This window comes from Anser brachyrhynchus (assembly GCF_964034855.1).
Source record: "Anser brachyrhynchus genome assembly, chromosome: 4".
Lineage (NCBI taxonomy): Eukaryota > Metazoa > Chordata > Aves > Anseriformes > Anatidae > Anser > Anser brachyrhynchus.
The window spans coordinates 76,281,588-76,298,094 of NC_137698.1; the positions used below are offsets into that span (position 1 = coordinate 76,281,588).

General features: G+C 61.1%; 2 protein-coding genes across 6 annotated transcripts; both read right to left on the bottom strand.

Annotated features, from left to right (window-relative positions):
- Positions 1-426: 426 nt before the first annotated feature.
- On the bottom strand, positions 427-6,293 carry UBOX5 (U-box domain containing 5). Its single transcript, XM_080588809.1, has 5 exons — positions 6,197-6,293; positions 5,495-5,675; positions 3,855-5,037; positions 2,437-2,598; positions 427-1,305 (listed from the first exon to the last, which is right to left on the bottom strand). The coding sequence occupies exons 3-5, from the start codon at positions 4,657-4,659 to the stop codon at positions 1,097-1,099; spliced, it is 1,176 nt and encodes a 391-aa protein (XP_080444935.1). The 5' UTR covers positions 4,660-5,037; positions 5,495-5,675; positions 6,197-6,293; the 3' UTR covers positions 427-1,096.
- Positions 6,294-7,790: 1,497 nt separating this feature from the next.
- FASTKD5 (FAST kinase domains 5) lies at positions 7,791-12,952 on the bottom strand. Of its 5 annotated transcripts, none has more exons than XM_080588797.1 (3): positions 12,811-12,952; positions 12,215-12,412; positions 7,791-10,451 (listed from the first exon to the last, which is right to left on the bottom strand). In XM_080588797.1, the coding sequence occupies exon 3, from the start codon at positions 10,410-10,412 to the stop codon at positions 7,989-7,991; it is 2,424 nt and encodes an 807-aa protein (XP_080444923.1). In that variant the 5' UTR covers positions 10,413-10,451; positions 12,215-12,412; positions 12,811-12,952; the 3' UTR covers positions 7,791-7,988. The 5 variants fall into 5 exon arrangements, with proteins under 5 accessions (XP_080444923.1, XP_080444924.1, XP_080444925.1 ...); XM_080588798.1 differs by having other exon boundaries at positions 12,203-12,412; XM_080588799.1 differs by having other exon boundaries at positions 12,172-12,412.
- Positions 12,953-16,507: the final 3,555 nt, after the last annotated feature.

Consider the following 16,507-nt stretch of genomic DNA (forward strand, 5'->3'; position numbering starts at 1 on the left):
TACCCCAGAGAAACCGGCGCAGAACGTCGGCAAGAAATGCCTGCCCGGCGGAGAGAGATCATCGATTAAGTGGCAGCAGTGGGGGGGGGGGGGGGGGGGGGGGGGGCTTCCAGGTGACAAAACCCCCCCGGCTGTCACCTCACCCTCGGCGCAGCCAGGAGACAGAACGTAGCCGAGTAATTTTCCCCTGGCTTTTTCCCGAGCAGCTCTCCGGAGAGCAGAGCTCCTCGGCGTTTGACAGCTGCGCGGCGGTCCCGAAAGCCCGCTGACAGCCCCCGCGGCTCGCCTCCCCCCCCCCCCCCCCCCCAGCGTGTTGGCTTTTAGCTTTTTGCAGCCTGTTTGTTCAGGACCCTGCTGAGAGATTATTTTTTTTTCCCCACCCGGCGTCATTAATGCGCAGCGAGGCCAGTGACGAGGCGGGGTGAAGAGCTGACCGGAACCGCGGGTTTTATTAAGGCGTAAATGTCTTATCGGCCGGACGGGAGCCGGGGGCCGGCCACGCGACAGAGACCGAGAGGCGGGAGGGGGGTGGAGTGCGATGGCTTTTCTACAAGGGTCCCTACGAGCAGAGGGAGGTCGCTGCCAGTCCCTCGTGCCTTAGCCACGGCCTCTCTTCGTCACCTGCTGGACTCCGGCAGGACGAGCGACGTCGGGGGGGGGTGAGGCAGGGATGGGGAGAGGTCGGGTAGCTTGGGCGTTGTGTTATCCGCCACGAGGGCTCGGTGAACAGCTGCTCACCGACCGTTTAAATGGTTTTTAACCCGCGGGGAAGCGAAACTCCCTGCCCGAAAGGCACCGACGCTAACCACTGAGCCACGGGGACGGTGGTGAGAGGGCGGGCGTGACGGTCCTGTATAAACACAAGTCCCTCGTTAAAGAAGCTATGGCTTTTGTTACCCTCGGGCCGCTTTGCTCCGGCGCGACGCTCTAACCCCACCCCCCCCCCACCCCGCTACTCTGTAAGCACAAGGAGACCCAAATCCTCTCCGCGATTAGGGGTGCTCAGCCGGCAGGCTCTCCAAAGGCCGCCGTCCTCGCGCGAATCCACGCAGGCGGCGGCGGCGGCGGCTCCTGTTTTCCTCGCCCTCCCGGCAGGTTAGAAGTGAACCCTCCTGACGTCGTGCGTGGCGACCGACCGCTTGCAGCTCCCGCACACCACGGCCAGGGACTTCTGCTTCTCAGCCAAGCAGGGGCGGCACAGGAGGTGGCCGCAGGGGAGCTGGTAAACGGGCTCCGTTTTGAAGTAGGGCGAGAAGGTTTTGCCGCAGGACGCGCACCCCTGGGTCTGGCCGCTCCTGCCGTGCTCTGCAAAGGGGACAGGAGAAGAGAAGCTGCTTGGGCGGGGGCTGGAGAACCCGCGCCGTGCCGTGCCACCCCGGGGCCGAGCGGCCTGCGTGCTGTAGGTGCCCATATCTCAGGGCCGCAGCCCGGTTTTTCTCTCTCTACCACGATAAAGGGAAGGGTCTGGCTGCTGGGGGGGGGGATTTCTGCTCAGGAGGGGCTGGCTCAAACCAGCATTTGCACCGTCGGGCTTTTAATTGAGGTGATCACAGAGCTTCTCGTTTTTACCGAGACAATTTCACTGGCCTCCCTTCCTCTGTTCTGGCACTCGATTTAAAACGCGTTCCTGTGCGGAACACCGCAGGGGTCATCTCGCATTCCTGTCACCCGCCACCTGTGCAGGGCCGCTCACTCAGCTCTCAAATAGCAGCAATTTGAAAGGGGACAGTAAAAAGCTTAATGGCTTCGCGTCACTGCGAGGCATCAAGAGCTATTCGGGGAGAGTCACTGGGAGCCGCGCACCCCCAGTGCCGCCTCGGGGACACTCGGTCCTTGTGCGCCCACTCCTGCCACCAGCAGGCAGATCCTCGCTCCGGGGAAGGAGAGGAAGCCAGCAGAGCGGGCATCGGCTTGTGGAGGGACGTAAAAAGGTGCAGGGCTTCCAACAGAGCTTCCCTGCAGCCCTGGGGCACGCACGCACAGCCAGGGCTGTGATTAGGGCGTCTAGCTCAACAGCCGGGCAGATACACGAGGGGGAATGGGCTAAAGTTGCACCAGGGGAGGTTTAGGTTGGATGTTAGGAAGAACTTCTTTACTGAAAGGGTCGTTAGGCATTGGAACGGGCTGCCCAGGGCAGTGGTGGAGTCACCATCCCTGGAGGTCTTTAAGAGACGTTTAGATGTAGCCCTTAGCGATATGGTTTAGTGGAGGACTTGTTAGTGTTAGGTCAGAGGTTGGACTGGGTGATCTTGGAGGTCTCTTCCAACCTAGACAATTCTGTGATGCTGTGATATGTAGGTAGTTATTCATACCTGATGGGATTCCAGGCACAAATTTGGCTTGCTGGCCCCGAAAGACGCCGAGCAGCAGCACAGCCTTCCCCGCAAACCCGGTCCCTGCCCTCGTGCCCCGCTCCCAGAGGCGCTCGCCGCTTACCGAGGCCGGAGGCGGCGTTCCACGAGGTGCTGCAGCCTCCCTCGCCCTGCGCCTGCTGCTGCCCTTTCATCAGCTTGGCCGTGAAGGACGGCATGGAGCTGAGCGCTGAGGTCAAGGCCATGTCCAAACTCTCCGCGAGCTTTTGCTCGTGAGGGATCGCATCTGCGAAGAGAAGCAGAGGTTTGAGGAGCGGGGCGCTTCTCGGCGGGGGTTACGCCAGCGTTTTGCCCCGTGCAGCACCAAAGACCTCAATTAAGTTAATTAAGACCTCACATTAAGCAAACGGTGTCTGCGTCGCTCATTTGCTAAATCCATCCCCCAGGGGAAGAGCTCAGCCTTGCTGCTGCACATCTGCCGCGGCACTGAGGGCTGACGAGGGCTGAAAACGGCCTGCCCGGGCCGCACGCTGGAGCAGTGCTGGGGATGTCTCTCCCCCTCCTCCCAGCTCCTTCCCTGAGGGATTATGACCCAAAGCAGTAACTCCGTTTAACGCTAGCAGGGAGAAGAGTGAGAGGAGTGAGACGAGAAGCGAGTTCCCTGGTACCTCTGCCTGTCGCCTCCCGAGACGTCGGGCACCCCCCGCCCGACCTGCAGGGAGCACCCCGGGCTGCGCACACCGCCAGGTGCCGCAGCTGCCGGGCAGGAGCTGTGAAAGCACTCGGCTTTCCAAGGGATTTATCTCGGGGCTGCACCTCCGGGCTCTTCTTCTGCCTCCTGGAGCTCACATCCAGAGGTGCTGCCGGATCTGACACACGCTGAGGAAGGCGAGGAGGAAAGGAGAGCAGCGCCCACCTCCTCCTCCTCCTCCAGACACATCACATCTCGTGGGTAATGGCTCCTCCACGGAGCCCGGAGAAGGTTTGGCATCTGGCTGTGCAGGGAAACGCTCCCAAAGCTCAGCCTCCAGCCCAGGCACAGCCCCGAGTGTTTCTCCTCCTGTTACCGCACGTTTTCTTGCTGTTGCAAGAACACACCTGGGTGCCTGGGCTAATCGGCGAGCTACGATAAAAAGCCACCTTCACATCGAGCCGTGTGTTCTGGAAAAAAGGTGGCCTCCACCCGGCCGGTGGCTTGAGAGCAAGAAGGAGAAGGGAAATGAAACCTGACAGGGGAACACAGCGACCTGAGCTACCGAGAGGGCCGGGAGGCGGGCTGCACGGGCAGCACAGCGACAGCGACGAGCCTAGAGGGGAGAAAAAGTGAGAGAGAACGGGAGCAAACAGCACCCGGGGATGGGAGAGAGAGGGGGGTGTAAACGAGACGATGAACCCAGTGCCAGGACGTCTGTCAGCAGCAAAACGCGACAGCCTCAGAGCTCTCCGGAGGCAGCGGGGGAATCTTAAGCCTCCTGACTTAAAAACCCGGCCCCGGGCTGTCAGGACACCGAAGAAACGGAAGCGAGTTAGGGAGCCAGGTACCTGTGGAACAGTCCATTTGGATCAGATGCGAGTCACTGTCCGTTTTCATTTTTTTAGCACTGTTCTCTGAGGTAGCCGTGACAAGCGAGTCTGTGGAAGAGAAATAAAGCGGCTGCGCGGCGCTCGGATCCACGCAGTCCATCTTCCTCTTCAGAGAAGACCCGGTTACGGACGAAGGAACGAGCATCTCGGAGGCGTGAGCCCTGCCGAGCAGGTTGGTGCCGGGGATGCTGTGCTGCAGGAGGAAATGATCTATCCTGGCCTTGAGCGTGGGGTGAGGCAGGGGCTGCGAGTGCTGGCTGAAGGCCACCCCGGTGAAAGGGTCGCTGGGCACCCTGCCCCAAGACGCCTCGCTCCGGTTGCACTTCTCCAAGGTGCTCTGGTCTATCACCTTCCCAGAGGGCAGGAGCACGGGGAAGGTCATGATCTCCAGGGTGATGGGGTCCAGGAATTCTTCGGGGACGTCTTGGACCACGTCCACCAGCTTGCGGAGGGCCTGCCGCTCGCCGTCGCTGGTGCCCAAGGGCACGCAGTCGCTCTCCATCGGCGTCCAGAGCTCCGGCTTGAGGCTGCCGCCGTCCTGGGCGAGGCACTGGGAGGCCGCCCGGAAAACCCCCTCGATCACCTCCTGCGGGCACGACTTGGCGGGCTGCCCCCACACCTCCAGCCTCCTGATGCAGGGCAGGCCGCCGCCGGCCACGTGGGTGATGCAGAGCTTCAGGTGCGAGACGTTGCTGAGCGAGGCGGGCCCTTTGTTCCACAGGTCTTGAGACGCGGAGCCCGGGTAGGAGAAAACGTTCTCCATCTGGTGGAAGGGAGGCCTCGGCTTGAAGCCTCGGTGGCCGAACGTCACTTTGCTTTGATTTTTTAAGACAGCTTTGCCCACCAGCGTGAAAGTGTCTTTGTCCGACACGGGCTGGCCGGCCAGACCCGAGAAGTGCCCCTCGGGGCTCTGCCAGGAGGTTTTAGCGCATGAGGTAGAGGTGTAGACTTCGAGGCCGGAGAAGGTTTGGTAGCCTCCGGAGGAGACGTCGACGTTGATCCTGCAGATCTCAATGTTGAAGGGAAAGGAGATGGTGACATGGACGGGCGGTTTGATGAAGTACTCGCTGCGGAAGCCACGATTTCTCCTGGCCAGGTCCTCAGAGATCAGGTTCTCCACTTCGTAACCGTCGGCGGAGATCTGCGTTTCAAGAGGAAAATGGATTTGAGTTGAAGCAAGAAAATAAAGAGGAACCTAATTTCACGGGGACTTAGTCTCAAGTCAACAAACTAGGGATCCTGGCTGTGGTTTCACGTGTAGCTGAGACGAGAGAGGAGAGCCACCCCCAGCCTCCTCCCAGGCACGCTGTCCCATCTCTGCGCCCTCTGCGACCCGGGCAGCGGCCTGCAGCGCCGATTGAACTTGCTGCAGGAGTGAAAAGTCGTGTGTGGATTGTGGTTTCGGCTGGGTTGGCGAGTTAACTCGCGGCCTGGAGGGGTTTTGGAGAGCAGAGCACTGGGGAAACGGGAGGCTTCCCTCTGTCAGCAGCGGTGAAACGTCACATCAGCCCCTCCTGCCGCATGAGGACGTTCTCCGAATCTTCCCTACCACTCACTCACTCAAAGGAGAGACTTACTACGGGAGACTTGCTACTCACAAGTGGCTTTCAACTAAAAACGAGGTGGCAGCTAACAGGTTCTGATGATGCCGAGCAAAAACTTCCGGATCCTGATTAGAGCACCTTCAACAAACATTGCCAAGAGCTGCGTATTCTACCGGACGAGGGGAAAGCTGCAATCTTGCGGGGAAAAACATATCTAGAGTCAAAGCACGCGCACCTGTAAGCACATAACATCGCCTTGTTATGAGATCCTGCAAAACGAGGGCACTCCCCCTCCGGTAATTAGCGTGTGCCACGTTGGAGCACTCACGGAAGGCCACACGGTGTTCTAACACCAACTCGCAGCGCTCGCGTTAATTAATCCGAGCACGGAAAGGGCAAACTGAGTTTGGAAGAGCGGCGTCGGCCCACTGGGAAATCTCCCCGGACTGATCTCTCAAAGCACCGAGCCTTCGGCTCTGCTTCGCCTTCGCGTGAGGTGCGGACCCCGAGCAGGCAGTGGCTCCCGTGCTCAGATCCCTCCCTGAGCCGCCCAGTCCGTGCAAAAAGACGGGAGTTTGTACGAGCTGCCCTCGCCGCACCTTCTTGGGACAGCCCGGCACAGCCAGCCACGCCGTGATAATTAGCCAGCCCGCTAATTATCACGGATGAGCGGCAAAGAAGCCGCCCCAGCCACGGCAAGCCGCTTCCACCTCGCCCCTCCGCCCCCCCCGAACCAGCACCTTTTTTACATTTTACCTTGTTGCAGTGAATCCTCGGCTTGAACTGGGGGAGACAGACGTTTATGACCATCTTGGCGGCTGGAGAGGGCTCACTTTCTGAGCATCAGACTCAGCTTTAAAGAAAAAAAAAAGAAAATAGAAGGCAAAATGAGTGAACGTCGGCGAAAGGCTCTCGTGTTGCAGCACGGGGGACCTGCGCGGCGCGGCCTTGCACCAAAATCTTCGCCTCCGTGCCCCGTTTTCTCCCCGCGTGCTGCGTCCTTCTGCCGCCCGCAGAGGTTTGGGGCAGGACCCGCGTGGCCGCGTGGACGAGACGCAGTGGCGGGGCCCCTTGGGATGCGGATGGCCCCGTGGAGCTGCTGCGGGGAGAAACGGTTCCCGAGGGCTCCGGCAGCCCCGGGGGGGGCAGCTGAGATTGAAAACAAATATAAATGATCGCTAGTTAACAGCTCCGCGGGGAGCGGCGGGTGTTAAACAGCTCCAAGGGAGGGGGGCCGTGCCCCCAGCGCCCTGCTGAAGCTTCCCACGGCGTTCGTTAACCCAAGTGAGCGTGCCTTTCGGCAGCGGGACCTGCCGCAGGGCAGGAGGAAGGGGTCTGCATGGTCTGAAGCGAGAAACGCGGCACCCGAGGCACCAACACACGGAGCCCGAGCGTTTCGGGGCGGGCAGGAGCCGCACGGCAGGCGCAGAGCAGTGTTCCTGCGCTCCGACCTCCTGGCTCGCTGGCCCCCAAAGGCTCGCTGCAGGACCGGGGCCGCCTGCGGGGAGTTTTTCCACTCGGCTCCTGAACCGCCCCGACCTCCGGCACCCGCGGCTGGTGGGAGTGAGAGCTTTTGGGTTCGTTCCGAACCCGCTGCCTCGCGGGTTCCTTTAGTCCTTCAGCTCTGACGTAACGAAACATCAGCCCTCGTTGTTCCCTTTCCTGGAACAACTCAAGATCCCCCTCAACCCCGTTTCTGATCACGTCACCTTCTCGGGCTGCAGATCCCCTCCCGCTCAGCCCCCCCGTGGATCCCACCCCTTGGCAGCGCCGCCCCAGGGGGCTGCAAGCCTTCATGGCCGCCCCGGAAAGCTCCTTCCAAGCCCGAGGCCGTCACCGAGGTTATGGCCTCCGTCGTTACCCCTTTCCAAGCCTTCGATCTGCTCTGGCAATTAGCTCTTCGAGGCAATCAGCAATTAGAGGGCGAGAGCAGCAGCCTCCAGAGCTGGGGCACGCCAGCACGTGCCACCCCGCGGCGACGCCGCCGCCCCGAGCAGAGGCGCCAGCAGCGGGACTCGAGTCCCCTCTGCACGAAACTCAGGCTTTGGGGTCACGGCACCCCGATCCTCAGCGCCAGCCTTCGCCCCGCCGCTCAGCTTCCACCCTCTGCCCCGTGTATTTGCAGCTCCTTAGAGGAGAAGCTCAGCTTGCCCACCAGCCCCAGCCGAGCCGAGCTGGAAAGGCCGAGGAGACGCGCGTCTCCCTGAGCCCCGCACCAGCACCGTGCCTAAAAGCCACCCCGATTTTCCCCCAGGTATCGCAACAGCATCGCCGCCGCCCTGCTCCCAAGCAACCAAAGCCACCCGCATTCATCCGGGGCGGAGAAAACAAAGCGATCACAGGGAAAAAATGAGCACGAGAGCGGGTTTTATTTGGCACGGAAGCGTTTTGAGGCTCGACGTACCGCAGCAGAGCGCGGGACGGATGCCCGTCGGCAGGGCAGGGCGGGCGGACACGCCAAGGCGGCCTCGGCTCACAAAGCACCTGCCGAAAACGGCGACCGAAGCCCCGGGGAGCGTTTAAATCGGCAGAGATGCAGCGGGCGGTGCTAGGCGGCCCTGCCGAGCAGCGCCGGGTCGAACACTTTGTAGTGCAGGTAGCTCAGCTTCTCCGAGCGCGTGCGCTTGAGCAGGGGGAACCACTCCCAGAAGGGAAGCTCGAGCACCACGTAGCCCAGGCGCCGCAGCTGCCGCCTCTTCAGGCGGTGCAGCCCCAGGAGCCGCTTGGACAGGTAGCAGTAGTGGTTCCGGTTGGACACCTGGATCGCCAGCTTCACCCCCCGGGGCTGCTGGTGCGGCACAGGGGAACGGGGGGCTTCGAGGCAGCCCCCCGGTTTGGGTACAACCTGCCACGAGGTGCCTATGCTAAGAGCTCTGCCCGCAAACGACGCGTGTGGGGCTTGTTCTGCCCCTGTCTGCTCCCGACCAGGAGCCGCGGCTTCGTTTTCCGCTTCCAGGCGAGCCTGGCGGCCGGATTTCCCTTCGATGAGCTGAGCCATCAGCTCGTCCGTCAGACTGACTCCGATGTCTTCCAGCTTCTTACCCGCGGCGGCCTTTGAATTGAAAGGGACGGGGCGCCCGTCCGCGGCCAGGTGCACCTCCAGGTCGCTCGAGCGGGTGTGAGGCAGGATCATGTGGCTCCTCACGTACTCGGGGCCGCCCAGCACGCTCCGGAGAAGGGACTCGGCTTCCACAATCTCGGGCCTGACGTAGATCTCCTGCTCTGCGAAAGCCAAAACCATCTCGGTCATCTCCTGGTAAAGCTGAGGGGCGAGGCGGCTGCCTCGGTAGCCCGGGCACTCGATTTCCACGCTCTTGCCGAGGGTGAAGAGGTCCTTCCCGAGCTCGTATTTGCTCGCTCTCGTTTTCTGGACGAAATCATCCCTCAAAGCATAATCTATCAGCTCCTCCGGGAAGCGTCCGACGAACGCCAGGCCGAGCAAGCCGGTGAGGAGGTGCTCCGGGAACTTGTCGAACTCGTGCAGCTTCCTGTGCATGTGCTCGATCAGGCTGGAGTAGAACTCCTCCTCGTTCGGGGGCTCGTAGTCCAGGCACCCGAAGGACCACAGGAACTTGGCGGCGTCCTTGCTGCGGCAGTAGGCCACCTTGGAGGGCAGGGCGGCGGCCACGGCGGCCAGCACGCCCTCGTCGTAGTAGTGCAGGGAGGAGCAGGTCAGGGTGATGTGCATGACGCCCTGGACGTTCGTGGCCGGGATTCGGGGGGGGACGACCCTCCCCAGCTCCCTGAGGAGGGGCAGGTGGTCCAGGCGAGCGTAGCGCAGCATTTTAAGCACGTTGACCAAAGCGTAGGTGCTCATCTCCTCCATCCGCGGCGAGACCCTGTCGGCGATCCTCCTCACGAGGCGGTCGGAGACGGCGCTGAGGGACTTGAAGAGCCCCAGGCAAATGGCTCCCACCTCCTCCAGGGTGCACGAGTCCAGGTGCTTCCAGATGACGCCCTCCAGCTTCTGCACCAGGTCCGGGGGGGATTTCCGCCCTTCGCCGATGATGTAAAGGAGCTGGACGAGCTGGGGCAGGGCGAGCTCCTTGCAGCTCCTGCCGGCGTAGCTGAAGAGGATGCCGAGGTAGGAGGGCACGGCGCGCTCCAGGCAGCGCCAGCAGTCGGCCACCAGCAGCAGCTGCTCCAGGCTCATGGCCCAGGCGCGGCGGCAGAAGTCGCGCTCGCAGGCGTCCAGCACGGGGTGGGCGGGCGGGACACGCAGGCGGACGCAAGCCTTCAAAACCTCGACGAGCTCTGGAGTGCTGAATGACTGGATCCGGTTGATGACGCAGCAGCACAGGGCGTTGAACCCGGGCTCGGACACCAGCGCCGCGTGGCGCTCCTCGGGCAGGCGGCTCAGCTTCTGGAAACCCTCCGCGAGAGCTGCCGGGCTCCGCAGGCCCCCCTGGGCGGCTGCGCCGCGCAGAACCGCCTCGCCTTCTTCCCAAGGGACGGTCTCCAGCGGCTCGAACCTATCGTAGCTGAGGGATTTGTACTCGGGCCGCCCCTGCTGGAACGCGCGCGGGTCCTCCTTGGAGTCGTGCAGCTCCCTTTGCTCCCGCTCTGCCTCCCGCTTGGCCAGCGCCGGGGGGTTCCGCCTGCGGGGGGGCTTGGCCAGGGCGCTCCTGGCGGCTGGAAGAACCTGGAAGGACGCAGCAGGGAGCCCCCTGTGCTCCCGAGTGGCGCCAGGGCTGGCGGGAGGATCACCGAGAGCCCGGCCGCAGCTCCCAGCCCTGCTCCTGGCGTAGGCAGCGGGCTTGTGCAGCACCCTGTAGCCCGGCGGGGTCAGCAGCCGGATGGCGGCAGCGGGTCTGCTCCCGGCGCCGGTGATTTTCGGGTTCTCCTCCTCCTCCTCCTCCTTCCGCGGGCTCTCGCCGCCTCCGCCCTCGGCCTTGCGCGGGGCTGAAGTCAGAACGGCGGCGGTCACCCTGCTCAGCCTCGGGAACCGTCGGCGTACGAGCGCCGTAGCCATGGCTCGCAGCTTGACCGGGCTCTGAACTGCTCCCAGGTACTAAAAAAAGAGGGCAGACGGAGAATGAGTGGCTTCCGCCGGGCACGCGGCGCTCGTTACCTACTCCTTTACGCCGCCCGGAGCTGGGTGACTCCAGCGCCTCCCCCAGAGAGCTGCTGTTCCCCCGGGGAGGCCGCGGGGCAGCCGCTACCAAGCGCACACCGCGCGGGGCAGTGCCAGCACCCAGACGACCCGAGACACACCCGGAGAGGCCAAACCAGCGGGCGGGCACCACCAGCTACAAGGAATCTGGCGGAGATTGTGGGAATTCACGGAAAAAATCCTCTCTTTGTCGCTTTGTAAGAGAGCCCGACCGCTTTTCTTTCGTTTTAAGCAATGAACACGTATTTCTGTGATGCAGAGACAGCTTCAAAAGGCTTGACGTACCCAAACGGAGCATTCTGCTCCTTCAGTCGGCGCCGTGAAGCGCCGGCCAGCACCCGCAGGGCTGTGGGAACGCCCACGGTGCCGCTCCGCTCATCGCACGGGGGCACCCGGAGGCTGTGAGGCTCCAAAACTCGCCCGCGGCAGGGCAGCCGGTGCTCAGGAAGGAGAAACGTGGAGCAAAGCGGGGACGAAGCGGGGCAGAGGCACCGCAAATCGTCACAGGGCGCCGCAGCCCCGGGGGCAAGAACTAGGAGAAAAGCCTCGCCCTCCGGGCACGGGAGCGTTTCCCGGATTTGGGGAACGGATAGAGACCTCTGTGGAAGAGACCTGTTACGGAGCCCTCCCTGCAGGCTGCGAGGAGAGGCGCCGGGCACGCGCTCCCGGTGGGGACTTCTCGGCTTCTTCCCTCCTCACTGCCGCTGCACGGCTGCGCCTCGGCCAAACGGGGCACGGAGGAGGACGGGGGGGGGCCGGTGTGTTTTTAGGGCGGCTGGTAAATAACCAGCAGGCTTCGTGAGACACCCGCTAGGCGCTGATCGTGCTGGGCACCTCAGGGCGAGGCAGCTGCTGGGTGCGGGGCGGGCTCTGCCCAGCCCTGTGGCTGTGGCCCCCCCAGCAGCCTGCCTTACGGCTGCAAAAGAGCTCTGGATTTCAAAGCTCTCCCCGTTCGGCGCATATAAATGTCTGATTATATTTAATTTCCATCCCCGCTGGCTACGGCGGCCAGCTGGAGCCGCCTGGAGGCGGCACGACGCCTGGAGCCCAGCAGCCCTGCGCAGGCTGCGAGCCCCTGGCCGGGGAAGGAGACCCCCGGGGAAGGAGACCCCGACCCCTCCAGCACCACCGGCTCCCCCAGCCCCTCGTGGGGGGGCTGCAGAGCTCATCTTGGACGAGAGGTGGTGGTGGGGGGGGTTTATCTGGCCGAGGCTTTCTGCTCTGACTCCGTGCTGCACGCCCTCTGTTCGTTCTGCTGTCCCCGAGGGGCGGGCAAGCAGCACCGAGAGACACGCCGCTTCTTTAGGCCACGTCCCATCCGCTGCCGGGGGGGCGATCCGAGCCTACCCGCGGCGCCCAGCGCTCCGCTGCTACCCAAAACGCTCTTCCCGGGACAGACAGCCCGGCTTCCGCGGCAGGGAACCAACGTCCCCGGTGTCTGCACGCCGCGGGTGGGCAGCGCCTGCCGCTCGGGGTGCGCCCCCGCAGCTCTGCGCTAAGCTCCGTGACGCCTCTGGGGAGATACCTCGTGAGGAGGGATATTTCTCTCCCCTCCCGTTCCTGCGCCCAGCAGCACGAGCACGCGGAGGGCACGGCGGGGCCACCGTACTTCCAGCACCTTAGAAAAAAAACAGGCGAGGGGCTTTTACCCATCTCCACACCTAAACCTTGATGTTTCGAGCTCCTGCAGCGCTCCTCCAGCCCGGCCCACCTCTCCGACCTGCTTCCCTGCCGCCCGCAGCGAGCAGCAGGTTTTTTGCCTTTTTTTTTTTTTTCTCCTAATCCTCACAGCGCTCTCCTAACGCTGTGCTCTTCTGGGTTAGGCGTGCCCGGGCTCCTTCCCATCTCTCCGCGCGGACCTTGTTAAAAAAAAAAAAACAAAAAAAATACAAAAAAAACCGCCCTTACCGTGTGGTAACTGAGGGTGGAGGAGGCCTCAGAGACCACCCAGTGCAACCGCCCCCCTACCGCTGTCACCCACCGAACCACGTCCCCAGGCACCGCGTCCAACCTCTCCCCGAACACCCCCAGGACGGGGACTCCCCCCGTCCCTGTCACCCCGTCCCTACACCTGACCGCCCTTTCTGACAGAAATGTCTCCTCATTCCCCACCTGAACCTCCCCCGGCGCAACTTGAGGCCATTCCCTCCGGTCCTATCGCCGGTTACCTGTGAGAAGAGGCCGCCCCCCAGCTCCCCACAGCTCCCCGTCAGCAGCGAGGCCTCCCCCGGGCCTCCCCGCCCCCCCCCCCACTCACCGGGCCCGGCGCTGCCGCCGCCGCCGCCGGCTCCGGCCCTGCCGCCCCCCGCCGCCACTTCCGGGTGCCCGCCGGTGACGCACTTCCGGCCTACGGGAGCCGAGCGGGGAAAGGGGGGGGGGAGGATTGAAGCGAGGCCGGTAGGGGGCGTGCGGGCAGCGTCACGTGGGGTGGGGTCACGTGACAAGATGCTCGGCGCCTTGGTGTGGCGCCCTGTGGTGCCTCGGGGGGGCGCCGCCATCTTGGGGCGGCCTGAGGTGGTAGTCACAGAAGCGCGGAATGACGGAGTCAGAGAAACGTAGAACGGCCCGAGTTCAAAGAGTCACAAAATCCGAGCCCTCCGAGCTCATCTGGTCCAACCCTGCCGCCGGTGTCACCCACCGAACCACGTCCCCAAGCACCACGTCCAACCTTCCCTTGAGCACCCCCAGGGATGGTGACACCACCACCTCCCTGTCACCCCATCCCTACACCTGACCGCTCTTTCTGAGAAGAAATGTCTCCTCATTCCCCACCTGAACTTCCCCTGGCACAACCTGAGGCCATTCCCTCTCATCCTATCACTGGTTACCTGTGAGAAGAGGCCGACCCCCACATTTAGCCTCAGAATCCCAGAATCCCAGAATCATCTAGGTTGGAAGAGACCTCCAAGATCACCGAGTCCAACCTCTGACCTAACACTAACAAGTCCTCCACTAAACCATATCACTAAGCTCTACATCTAAACATCCCTCCTTTATGGTAACCGTAAAGTGAACGCTTGCACAACCCTTGTTGTACCCCAAGGAATAAGGGCTGGGGACGGCTGTGCCCAGCAGCATCGCCTCCGTCGGCTTGAAGAGATGGACGTGGAGGTGTGCACTGCTCCTCTCAGCTCCCTGAAGCCTCCACCTTTCCCTCCTGCTCCACAATGCCAGGCTGCTCTCCATCCTCAGCGCCAGGAGCTACAAGTGCTTTCACCCCACTCTAATGGACTGCGAGGAAGCTGTAGGCCAGCACGTGTATGGCTGTGCTGCTGTGTCTGAGATGTGGGTTTCCCTCGTGGAGCCATCTCCAGCATTCCCCCATCACCATTCCTCGGGTCCCTCCCGAAATCCCCTGTAGTTTTTCTGCTTCTCCCACCCGCACGCAACACAACCAGGCAAGCACGCAGTCAGGTTTTTAAAAGGGGCCTTTCTCCATTTTATTTTGCCCAATAAAAATCCTTCACAGTCAGATAGAGATAGGAGAGTGAGAGATACGTATACATATAGATCTTCATATATATTTATATATATACATACCTCTGTACAGATATATATATATATTCACCGTAGAAAATCGCGAAGGCAGTAGCTCTTCACATCTTTATAACCCCATGGAAACATACAACAGACTAGCAGTAGATTGTGAAATGTGGTATAGTTTTAACAAGAATTTCCTAAATGGATACACCTTTGCTGTACAAAAATCCCAGAATGCTGCATTTTATCTCTTTATTTTTCAACCTCTTTTTGTTAAATACACTGACCAGAGGCAAGGTCAAGACAACAGTGTTTGAAAGTGACTGGTGGACAGGAGACACACCCAACCTTATGGAGTTCTTTTTTAAATATTTTATTTTTTTTAAAGTATATTTATATAGATATATATTTTTTTCTTTTTTTTTTCCTTTTTTTTTTTTTTTTTAAAGTCTCATTAAACGCAGTTCGGAGAACCAGCAACAGTCAACGCAGAACGAACAGTAACAGAGTCGAGTTCAGAACACTTCTGGTTTGAATTCACAGTAAGAGCAGAGAGAGAGAGAGAGAGACCGAGGCTTCAAGAAACAAACAGAGGAGAGAAAGCACAAGGCTGGGATTGAATTTACAGTCGGGCAGGTCCAAAACGTTGGACGAAGGGTCTGATGCAGAGATCCTACATACACACAGAGCCTGGAGAGCTCTGGCCGCTCCCCTGCGGGGCTTTTATTGCTGGTGAGATCAGACAACAGACTTGCTCGGGGCGCCAGCCGGCCCAACCTGACGTCCCTCCGTCGGGGAGCTGGGTTTTGGGGGCCTGTTGATCTGCTGGAGAAGAGACGCGGAGACGGGTGGCTAAGCAACGTGCATTTATTTCGGATGAGGAAACCCTCGCAACCACACTGCCCAGTGCAAGGCAAAGGCCGAGAGAGAGTCCGGACGGGCCGCCTCTCAGCTCACAGCATTTACCAGGTCCGAATGAGTGCAAACAAAGACACCTTGGAGGAGACCTAGCCCTGGGCCGGGCTCTGCAGGGACTCCACTGCGTGGAAGGAGACTGCATAGACGCTTCTGGGGTTGTGCAGCATTTTGGCACCGGTGGTGGAGCTCTTCTGCACCGGTGGTGGAGCTCCGCCTGGGCACATTTGTTCCCTTCGGCCACTGGAAGGGAACCCACGTGCCACCATGGGCACCTTCTCCTCCAGGAGGGCTCCGTGGTCTCCCGCTGGTGTCTGGCTATCACCAAATGTGACTTTGTGAGCTCAGACGCCCCTGGGGACCCGATGGCTCCCATGTCAGTGAGCTGATGGAGAAGACCCGCTGCAGGCAACCAGTAACAGGCACGGGGTGGGCACGAAAGGAGGATGGACCGCACGTCCCAGGGACCCAGACTGCCTGCCTGCTGCACGTGGGCATCTCCACGCTCCCTGGACACATGGGCACCACCAAGCTCAAATCATTGGTGGTTGTTTGGAGCCAGACCTGGCCTCGCATCCCTTTCTGAAAGAGGGGAGCCCAGAGCTAGAGTTACGAAGGTATCCAAAGGAACATTGGCTTGCCTGCAGGTATCAGAGTTGGGAAGTCCCTTTTAAATCTCTCTAGAAAAACCTATTGCTTCGTGACAGAAAGCAGAGACTTTCTGCCTGAGAAAACAGATCTGGAGAAGAGCCCTGAACACACAACCCTGCATGCCAGAGGTTGCCCCGGGCTCCAGATCCAACACGATCCCCTTCATTGGGAGAACCAGGGAGGAAGCTTATCCCGAAAGTGCAGAGGCTCATTTCTGGTTTTGCTGACACTTGCACTAATAGAACATCCTACTGGGAAGCCTGAAAACGGCTGGATGTGATCCCAACGCCCCGGTGCCCCCCGGCGAACAGGAGGCATGGGAGCTGTGTGAGCAGGGATGCTCCTGCCCCTTGCACCCCTGTCTTTGCAGGGGTAGAGGAGCTGGGAACGTCCCGCAGCTGGCTGGGCGTAGTTATGATGGTGTGAAGCCCCACGCAGTGATCTCAAGGGATTGCAGGCCATGGGGATGTCCTCCAACAAGGTCGCTCTCGGAGGTAAAGCAGGGCTGATCTAGCTGACATGGGAATGACAGAGAGAAGAGGTGAGGATCAGGAGCCTGGTAGCAAGTTCCCCTGAGGGCAGGGTCCGGACAAGCCACATCTGGGGGGGCTCCTGCTTGTTAATAAAGTATCTGGGAGAGCACGGGGACAGTGGGGACTGAAAAGAGGCAGGGGAGGCTTGAGAGCTGACGCAGGGGAACAGAAGGATGCGGGCAACGTGGGGAGCAGATCTCCAGCAAAGGATCTTGGTGGAAAGTAACTCCGTAAATTGCCCTTTGAGGCGTAGGCTGAAGGATTGGGTTAGAAGAAGGGCAAGTTGGACCTGCTCTTGTTCAGGACAGAACTGAGTTTCTCTCGCTGGCCCCCGCTTTGGCCGCCCGAGTCTGGGAGCGGGTCCTGCCTAGCGCT